Source organism: Falco peregrinus, chromosome 6, assembly GCF_023634155.1.
Source record: "Falco peregrinus isolate bFalPer1 chromosome 6, bFalPer1.pri, whole genome shotgun sequence".
Lineage (NCBI taxonomy): Eukaryota > Metazoa > Chordata > Aves > Falconiformes > Falconidae > Falco > Falco peregrinus.
The window spans coordinates 61,791,405-61,801,891 of record NC_073726.1 but is presented as its reverse complement, the minus strand read 5'-3'; the positions used below and the strand labels follow the sequence as shown (position 1 = coordinate 61,801,891).

At 40.5% G+C, this 10,487-nt stretch overlaps 1 protein-coding gene across 2 annotated transcripts in view; it reads left to right on the top strand.

Annotated features, from left to right (window-relative positions):
- Positions 1–553: 553 nt before the first annotated feature.
- The window catches only part of POLR3B (RNA polymerase III subunit B), an 81,990-nt gene continuing 72,056 nt past the window's right edge, over positions 554–10,487 (top strand). Inside the window, exons 1-6 of one of the 2 annotated variants that reach the window (XM_055807225.1) lie at positions 554–702; positions 2,028–2,060; positions 4,444–4,500; positions 4,586–4,650; positions 5,149–5,224; positions 8,326–8,426. In XM_055807225.1, coding sequence (XP_055663200.1) covers positions 631–702; positions 2,028–2,060; positions 4,444–4,500; positions 4,586–4,650; positions 5,149–5,224; positions 8,326–8,426 — 404 coding nt within the window. In that variant the 5' untranslated portion in view covers positions 554–630. The remainder of the gene's footprint in view (positions 703–2,027; positions 2,061–4,443; positions 4,501–4,585; positions 4,651–5,148; positions 5,225–8,325; positions 8,427–10,487) is intronic. The other variant, XM_055807224.1, reaches the window with a different exon arrangement.

Genomic DNA, 10,487 nt, shown 5'->3' with positions numbered 1-10,487 from the left:
ATGGCCTGAAATGTTGCTACTCTTATGTTTAATGTTGGCTTTTGTGTCCAGGATGTCTGGACCCCAGACCAAACTATTCATGAAGAATCTGAGTGAGTGCAGATGTGTGTGTCCAAGTGCTATTTTTACACTCTGCTTCTAAAATGTACTTAGAAATTATTACATATGAACTGGCAAAAACTTACCATCACAGGAATTTGCAAAGATCAGTAATGTTTCTTTTTTATCTTGAACTGGAGGTGGTGAGTAGTCCCCTCTGTCACTGGGATTCTGGTGTCTGTAGCAGCAGCAGCAGAGGTGGCAACTGGCCAGAGGCGGGAAGGCCGCAAACGGTGGAAGGTATCAAAGTCCCCTACGAGGGGCGCGGGTATTGGGAGGCGGCGGGCTTAGCAAAGCCCTCGGCCCCCTTCGTGCACGCGTGTGTGTGTGTCTGTGCGTGTCTGTCTGTGTCTATCTGTGTGTCTGTCCGTGTCTCTGTGTGCGTGTCTTTGTGTGTCTGTTCACTCCTTCCGGCCCTCCGTGGGCCCAGAACCTTCGGGCGCGGCGCGGCGCGCCGGGAGGACGCGTTTGGCTGCTGCACCTCCGGTCCCTCGCCGCCAGCCTCCGCTGTGCCGTCCCTGTCGGGCTAGGATGGAGGCGCTGGCCACGGAGCTGGGGGCCCTGACCCCGGAGCAAGCGGCGGCTCCTGTGAATACGGTGGAGGTTAGCGGCGGGCACCGGCCGACCGGCCGGCGGGGAAGGGGCGGCAGGCGTCGGGCCGGGCCGGAGGAGGCTGGGCTGGGGGTGAGGTGAGGGGAAGGCGCCCACCTCCCCGCGCGCATGCGCAGAGCCCCCAGCTGTCTGCACAGGTGGCCGGGGGGCTGCAGCGCCCGCGCGGCGGCTGTGGCGCGGGGCGGCTGCGGCGCGGGGCGGCTGCCTCGCTCTGCCCGTGCCGCACGAGGCCGGGCCCGCTGGGGTGCCGTCTCGGTGCCCGGAGTTTGCCGGGGCTGAGCCCCGCGGGCGAGAGCCGAGAGGCCTCAGCCCTCCCCGGCGGTTCCGGGGCAGTTGCCTCGTGTGGGGAGGGGGAGGAGGCGGGGGCGGTGTCAGGTCCCCGTGGCTGGACCGCGCTTCTTGTGAGGAAAGAGCTCGTCGGGAGCGGAGCCCGGGAGCCCCGGTGTGCTGCCTGAGGTGCTGTGCGTGCTCCTGCACCGTGAGGGACAGCGCTACACCACAGCTGCAGCACTGCCACGTACGGCTAAATGTGAATGCCAAACCAGAATTGTGAGGTGCCGATGTGCTGTGAACATTATAGTATACGCTTTTTCTGGAGCGACCTGGTGCAGCCTTGTTTTGTGCTGTCTGGGCCTCGCCTTTGCCCTCGACCCGTTTCATCCCAAATCTGTGGGCGGTTCCCGATGCCACTGAGGAGAAGGAAGTGGGGCTGATGTAAGGTGATGTGCCCTGTCATCATCAAAGAATGAATGGGGAAACGTTTGTAGGAATCTTGGTGTGCTTACATTTGTCAATACTTTGTTTAGATAGTTTTGCTGAATCTGCCACCGTTTGAGCGCTGGTAGGTTTTACGGAGACACATGTCTGCAAGTGCTACTCCCAGGACTGATGTATTTTGTAAAGTAAAAGTTGTAGCAAGTCTTTCCTTTCTAGGAATATAATTTACAGTGTTAACAGCACAAAAAAAAAGTTAGTTCTTCTTAAATGAGGACATGGTAGTAACGAATTTTCTAAGAAATACATATTCTCACATAAATTGCTTTTAGAAAAGACAATGCCGTGTTGTGTACTGAGAAAGTATTGCATAGCACATATGGCTTACTACGATGATCCAGTTCATCTCCCTATTTTGTTTTTACTCATCTAGGTTGGCTTTGGACAGTTGTTTGGTTTTTTTTTCCCCTAGATAGAGCTCAGTTTAAATAATGTTACTGTTTAAAAATAATAATTAAGAAAAACGAAACAAAAAAAGCTCTAGCATCGTAGATGTTTGGTCACTCTTTGGAAGGATATTTCACACTGTTTTTTGTTTTCAGGAAAAATGGCGACTTCTTCCAGCGTTTCTAAAGGTTAGTGTTATGCACTCATTTCGTGGCATGAATATTTTGTCTTCTTTCTAAATTCATGTGCCCCTCTTCTAGCTTTGGCTGTTTCCCAGAATACCTGTCCTTACCTTCTGTGTGGATTTTGCAATTATTTTTTTTTCATTCCATGCAATTATGGATAAACTTATTACATAGATTGATTTTTTATTTATTTACAGATGAATTTGTGGAGGTATCTTTTTTAGAAGTTTGCATTTTTGTGTGGGTGTTCGCAATGAGCAATGTATATATGTAATGTTTCCAGATTTTTTTACTCTTTTACTGGCACACATAGACCATATTCATGGTCTTTATATAAAACTGTGGTATTAGGTTTGTTGTGTTTGTCACAGGATGTGTATAACTACAAATCTGGATTCTGCAGAGGCTTGAATATATGTATGTCTTCCCTCATGAAGTCAGAGCTTGATTGAACTCAAAGATTACTAGTGTCTTAATGTCAGTGCTACTCGTATAGTATGGAATTAGTTGAATAGCACATTTCTATATAAAATGCCATTGGATGTAATAACAGGACTAAAACAGCTGGAAGTGAGGAAGGAGAAAGGCAGTAATGAAAATTGTATCATAAAGATGGCTGGTAAAGTCTGTGATGTGCTTAGGTACCTTCAGGGAATTGCAGTCACCTCTGCGCCCGTCATCTGTCTGGAAACGTTGCCCACTTCAGCAAGGTGGTCTCACTTCGTCATTCCTTTCCTTCCCAGTTTCAATACCTGCACTTCTCTTTTTGTTGCACCCTTGAGTGTTTGATTGTGGTAGGAAAACTAAGTTCAAGTGTCAGTTATGGGTTGTGTATGTTTTCACTTGGTTCGGGCCTGTGAGGATGCTTCAGGGCCCTAATGAATCTGGTTTCTGTGTCTCTCCCAGCAACCATGTGAACTTCCATCATGAGCTTGAGCTAGTGACATTGTCTGAATTCCTGAGACTCTGAGAAAGGGAGGGCTGCTGATTGTGAGGTGCAGTTTGCCATGTGCTTTATACCAAGTGTATCCATCCCACATTATTTCCAGCCAGTGAGCCCTTTACTCTGGGGCTGCTGGTGGTGGTTGGCCTTTCTGTGCGTGTCGGTTTATTCATGCCAGCAGTGATACAGTTATATAAAGCTAATGTTGTGCATTACAGTTTCTGTGGTGGAGTTTTCTTTCAGTAATGCTGTTCATATCGCCTCATAAAAAAAATGGAAGGAATACGAGCCTGATTTCTAGGCACTAATAAATTAATAATATTTTCTTGCCTATGTCATATGATGTGCAATGTTTTTGTAAATTAGGGAAACTTTTGATCTGGAGTCATTCCTCCTTTGTCTTAACCCCCAGAGGCTTCACTGGGCAGCTGGATTTGTCATTCTAAGCTTCCTATTTCTTTCTAATAATTTCAGAATTAGCTGTTGCCTATCATGTGAACTATGTAAATATGTGTTTTCTGTATGAAGTTTGTAACATGTTAGTTGTCATAAGGTGTTTCAAAGATTAAAGCCCTCTGAGCATCTAAGCATGTGTCTCAGTATCAGCTAACACTCTTTCCTTTTCAAGGAAATCTTGCACTGTGGTTAGGATAGTTACACCTTTTATTTCTGCAAATGCAGATCTATTAACAAAATGAATGCTTCTCTTAGTATTCTTTCAAGCCAAAATATTTTTTTTCTGTAATCCCTGATCGTTTTACTTAGTATCACCCCCCTTCTTTTGATTGCTGTAAAGGCCTTAAACTTAAATCTTTGAAATACACTGTATCAACTCATTACCTGGGGAAATGGGTACTGTTTATTATGTGTGATACTACCCCTGGGCATGTTCTCGCTCTTCCTGCCTACAGATGGAACTCAGATTTCTTAGGCGTGTCCTGCCCTCCTGTGACTTTCCTTGCTTGTTAACTTCTGTTTTTCACACCCTCCTTTTCTTCCATCTCCCCTGTCTCATTGGCCCTCCCTCTCATTCTTCTTTATGCCACCTGCTCTTGTTGGGTTGCAGACAACTTCTTGACCCAAGCAGCACACATAGTCATAATTGTACTATAAATGATTAAAATTATTTCAGAATAACAGCAAACTGATAAAATACTTTGACTTGCAATGGCTCTTGTTTGTTTTATATGACTGTCAAAATTTATTGGGTGTTTATACAGTGACTAAATTACTTTTCTGACTCAAAGAACGATGACAGCTCTGGTGTAAACCTGGAAATGTACATTGTAGAACCAGACCAATCATCCAGGCACTTCTCAGAACTTTGTCAACTGAAAGAATTTAGCACAGATCCAAAACTACTTATAAATGCTTCTATCTTCTGCCTTATATGATTAATGTTATTGAAGCTAATTTTGTTTGCTGCATGTGTGTATTTTCCAGGTGAAAGGACTTGTGAAGCAACACATAGACTCATTCAACTATTTCATCAATGTAGAGGTATGCTTTCTTGGTGGAAAGAGAGTGGCTCTTAGTACTCAGAAAAGGCACATGATTCTGTTGGTTTTGTTTTTTTGCCCTCCAGATAAAGAAAATCATGAAGGCCAATGAAAAAGTTACAAGTGATGCTGACCCAATGTGGTACTTGAAGTAAGCATGAAATGATTTCCGTATCAGTAGTAGTGTGCGTACTATCTCAGGGGTTTGTTATTGTCTATAAAGTATTTATAGGCACTTGTGTAGGTATAAATCAAGAGAGTATTTTCCATAACTTATCTCTTACTTGGAGCATTGAAAGATGGGAGGATTTAAAGAATAATCGTGTGAAGCAGACTTAATAGTCAGCTGTTAACAATACCTTATGTCAGCATTCTTCTGTAATTTAGTCTTTTTGGATGACAGATGGGAGTTTCTTTCTGCCTGTTTGCAAAGGTAACCTGGGGTTTATTGCATGTGTAGTTTAAATTTTAACTAACTAGAACACAGCTCAAATACAATGACTTAGTTTGGGAAAAATGATTGCTCATTATTAATCAACCTACGTTCAGCAAAGTAACTTCATTTTTCAGTATATGTAGGATTCTGCTTCTTTCAGGTCACCTAAAAATATTTGGCTCATTGCTCATTATGGAACCGTTTGCATTACAGGTACCTCAATATCTATGTTGGGACTCCAGATGTGGAAGAAAGCTTCAATGTGACACGACCTGTATCACCTCATGAGGTATTAATGTTTGCATCTCTCTGTTTGGTCTTGGAAATGCCTTGGCTATTAACTGCATATAACTTTTTAATTAATTTTTTTTTCCTGACTTGCAAATAACTAGTCAGTGTTTCATGGTGCTGTATTTGAGTGGGTTTCCATGAAACTAATGAAAAGTACTTCTCTTGTGTAATCTTGTGGCTCTTCTTATGACAGAGCTGAAGTCCTCACACTACAGTGTAGTGTTTTTTGATGTTTTTATTAACTTCTTTTTAATATTAACCTTGCTACTCTCTGCACCCTGGGTCACTTCAGTCTCCCCTTCCCTCACAGTCATCTTTGGGAACATCTCTCTGATTTTTTGCTCACAGTTTTTAAGTCTGAGTCAGAGACTAAAAATGGAAACTTTGAGCAGAAATAGATGGAAGTTGATAAAATTACAGGAAACTTCAGAAGAACATTAGCCTTATGGGGAGTATATTTAACTACTTTGCACTGCTGTAAGCATATAGGTTGACAAATGGATTGTGTGCTTCTGCAATAAAGATGCCTGTTGGAGAACAAGTGCTTCTCTGACTGAAATCAGTCTGTTGCTTTTGGCAGGATATAAGTTAGCTTCTATACATATAAGAATATGTATAAGAAATGCATAAATTAAGATGAGATTTGAACCTTTTAGGATCGTTTCCAGGACTCTATAGCCATACAGTTCCCTTCAGAGATTGCTCAGAAACAAAGTCTTCCTCTCCTGCTGCTGTGCTTTGAGATTTATACCACTGCAGCAGAGGTACTGACAACCACTTCTGGCCTCAGAACAGGAACTGAGCTTGAAACTTGCACTCATTTACCTACGTACAGCCTGCTGTCAATGTAATAAGTCAATTCATATATCAGATGTTTTTTTCCGTGCTATATACCCTTGATACTTGGATTGTTGGTTGTTTTCCATGTTGTGTATGTGGCACGCTTTAGACTCTTACCGTGAAATACATTCTGTGCTTTGGAGAAATTCTGTAAAAACAAGCCATCTAGTGGCTGCCTCGTGTGTATAGCCACACCTGTTTCCAGCGACCTGACTAACTCCTTTAGTTTGATGGAAAGATTTTAAGTAAGGCCAATAACTCAGCCATCAACAGTTCAATTAGATGTAATACGGCACAGCTCACGCATTTTATAAATGTGTAGTTAACATTAAATCAGTATATATTGAATGTGCACAAAATGCAACATGATTTTATTTTCTTTCATATGAATGACATTGCATGCAAAAAATTTTGTGGCCAATAACTCATATGCAAGAATCCAGATATTAAAATGCTTGCTTACTTTAAAAGTAAAGTGACTGTATGTGCAGAAGAGGAAAAAATAAATGTTTCCTAGAGAATGTTGACCTTGAATTTAGAATAACCTATTCTTGCATCTCAGATATAGCCTTACTGATCCTTAACGCTAGTGCATCATTTCTCAGTTTTTTTCCATGTGTTACACACATGTGAAGGCCATAGTTATTTTCTTAAATAGTGTGCTAATAATGTCAAACCAGGGATGTGATTTAAAAAAACAAACCAGAAAGATTGGATACTCATGAGTATGTCATTACATTTCTCTGTTAGAGGCTTATGAAGTTCCTTCCCAAAGACACCTAAAATGATCAGGTTTTCATAAGGGGCTGAGTACATTGCCTATCTTCAACTAAATTTGGGAGGGTTTATGTCCTTGCTTTCCTCAAAGATCCACTCATGCCTGTCTTTTACCTCTAGGCGTCTAATGTAAGGGGAGTTACCTGAAGGAAGGTGATACAAAAATACAAGTGCTGGCCTATTAGACTGTGTAATTCTTATTTTATATCTGTGTCTTGCATGGACAGAGCATGCAAAAAGAATCTCAAAGCCTTTTTTCACCCAAGTTATATTAATGAAGCTATCTGAGACTCCTTCTCACACAGTTCTTACGGGAGTTTCAAGAACTATTCACACAGATGAATTTAAAGTAATTAGAAAATGGAAATGTTCTCAAGTTACTTTTATATTCGATAAAGATGCTTGGAGCACAATGGGACCTAGTTTCCTACAAATCACAGCTTGAAAACTGCTGGTGCACATCAGTATTTTATTACTGGAGAAGTAGTTTACTTCTTAATATGAAGAGAAGGAGCATTCAGTTTGCAAAGATTCTTGAGGCATGTTTTTCCCATACAGTTGCATCTTTAATACACAGCACAATCTTTATTGCATTTATTAATGTATAGTCGATACACTGAAAGACTATAGAACCATAAATGTACACGTCTGAATACTGATAAACGTATAATCCTGGAGCTCAAGGGTATTGAATACTCGGAGAGATCACAAATGACCTGCTGCGAGTTGCTCTGTTGTATTCAGCAAATGCAATAAACCTTGGCTTGCATGACAATACACAATACCTTAAGGGCTAGCTGCAGAGTCATAGAGAGAGATTGGAGATAGCAAACCAGAAAGCTCAGGTTAGAAATGGTTGAGCCTTGAGCTATATAATGTCCTAGATATATATATCCTGCTTCTCTTGCCATGTGAGGGATTCGCAAACAAATTCTGGGAATCCTTACAGGAAGTGATACTGTAGTGAGCCTTCTGTAAGTCATCTTTAGAAAACAGTACCGTACAGTGAGATCTGCTCATTCTGTTAATGAGGTAGTGCAGTGTCTCTCTTAATCTCGTGTGATTCCTTTCTATCAAACTTCTTATGACAGCAGTACTCTTCAGCTGTTTTGAGTCTTCATACAGAAATGTCCCTAAGCTGAGCGCTGCTCTCAGAGGCTATGGTGTAGTATGGTCTGTGTGTCAGCTCTGCTGATTAGGCCTGCTTGTTTAATTAAACAGTTTAGAAGTTATGCTCTGCAGTGCTATCCTCTGAAGATCTGCTGGCTGCTCTTGAAACATCACAGTAATTGTATTTGGGGTTTTTTTGGTTTTATTTTAAGCAGGAGACTCTGTGACACATAGTCCAGGTACCATTAAGAGCTTGGTCAAGCTTTGTTTTGCATGATTTCTTTGTGAGGACTTACAGGTGACAGGGATAACACAGGATATTTTCAGAGAGAGTCTTCAGCTTGTAAGCCAACGTGACTGTTCTCCTTTTAGTGCCGCCTGAGAGACATGACTTACTCTGCCCCGATTACAGTGGACATTGAATATACACGAGGTAGCCAGAGGATCATACGCAATGCATTACCCATTGGCAGGTAAGATGTCGTGTTGGGAAGAGTTTTTACTGCAAAATAAATGTAGGCTGACCTTACCTCCTTGTTAAAAGAAACAGTGAGCAGGCAAATCTTGAAAAGCTGTACAGGATGTGGTTGTTATGTTCTGTAATAAGATCTTGTTTTGCAAAAGCTTCTGGAAATTTGTCTTTCCAAAGAAGGATGGATATAAGGATGGATGTTGTCTGTGCTTGTACTGATACAAAACCAAAGAGGGAAATACAGGAGAGAATACTCAAGCTTCAGGTTGTGTTATTGCAAAATGAAAATAAGTCATATTTGCTTTGTAGGCAAATTACCCACTCTTTCACACATAATATGTGGATATACATCTGTGGAAGTTGGATGGTAAAACCAGTAAAGCAAGCATGGGTTCTTCTGTATGAGGTTAAGCTCTCCTTTAAAATTGATTTGGTTTAGAGCCAAGGCTGAGCTTTGTGGGTAAGTGTTGAGGATTTTTTTGCTGGTTTTGTTTTTCTAAAGCCTGTCAAATTACTTGAGGTTATTAGTATTGTGAAGGACATCTGATTTCTTAAAGAAAAAAATAATGTGCCTTTTGGAGAAAAACAAGCTCTTAACCATACCAAAAAGGCAAAATTCCTGACAGTGCTAGCATTTATTGAAAGCAAAATTGCATTTGAAAGGCAATAAAGGTGTCTGTCTTTTGTAGACAGAGTTTCTTAAAGACAAATGCTGCTGACTTTAAAGGTCAGTGCCTTACAGAGATTGTTTACTGTGTGACTATGCATCTTACCAAAGTTGGAATACTGGCAGGAAAGAGAAAATAGATATTTAAGGAGCTACACTTCTTGCAGTGAAATTTTAAGCTGTCATATAAAAAGATACACTTCAGCTCTGTCAATAGAACATGATAAATGAAACTTCTGTAGCTGTAGTCAGTTTATTGCTCTAAGTAACTTTTTAAGAAAAGTTTTTAAAAGACCATCTAAATTTGAGTCCTTTGAATTATTTTACAGTGTGTGCTGTAGGCAAAGAAAAACGTTAATGTGTGTTTTTACCAAAATGGTTAGCAATTTGTATACAAAAGACAGTACTTTAAAGGGTAAGTTATAGCTAAGAGAAGCACAACAAAAACTAGTTAGTTGTCTACATCTCTCTGTATAAAAAAAAAAAAACCAAAAAAAGATGGACTGAAGAAGACTTGTAAAGCCTCCATAATATACTGAAAAAGACTAAATTACTGCACAGCACTAGTGTGTTGCATCTTTGCATCTTACATTAAGGCCTGTTCCTGTAAATTCCTCTTTTTCCTATGAAGTAAGGTCATGGCAGGAAAAGCACTCTTCATTAAGAAATGAAGTTCTGTCATCTGACTGGTTTTAAGGGCATACATGCAGAAAATATTTTTGCTGTTAAAAGCTTAATATCCGGTTATTATTTCCATGGGGAATAATTTTCCTCCTCTATCCCTAGTATTATGCTGGGTTCTTTTTGTTGGGTGAGTATATACAATGTTCTTGTTTGATATGTAGTTCAGACTGGGACAGCAGAGCTGTATGTTCTTTCATCTCTTATTTCTGTTGTTTGGCAGAGTAACTGATAACCTATGTGTGTTAGAAACAAAAAAAAACCAGGGCAATGTCTTTTTGTCTTTAAAAAGGAAAATTTCCTTTGAATGCTTCATAGCATTCCAAATTTATGCACAGAAATTCAATAACTTTATTTTCCCTTTTTTTTATTTTCTTCCTGTTCTTCAGATAATTAAAAAATCAGATTCTGTCCTCAAAAGGAGAATGAGTTACTGTATATAATGTCTAACATTAATTGCAAAATATTTTATTGTTCACCAGTGAAATAAAGAATACATGCTTGGTGAAATCTGTTTCACTGGAGTTTTCAGTTTTGGCATTTACATACTCCATTTTGAGCTTTCTTTTGCCAATTGGTTACTGTTTCTGATATAAATAGCCAATGCATTAGGCTTATTGTGTGTGTGATACAAGATTATCATATGAAGCTTCTTATCTCTAGGAAACACTTTCTCAATGAGATGACTGAAGCAAGTAGATTATCTGTATAGAG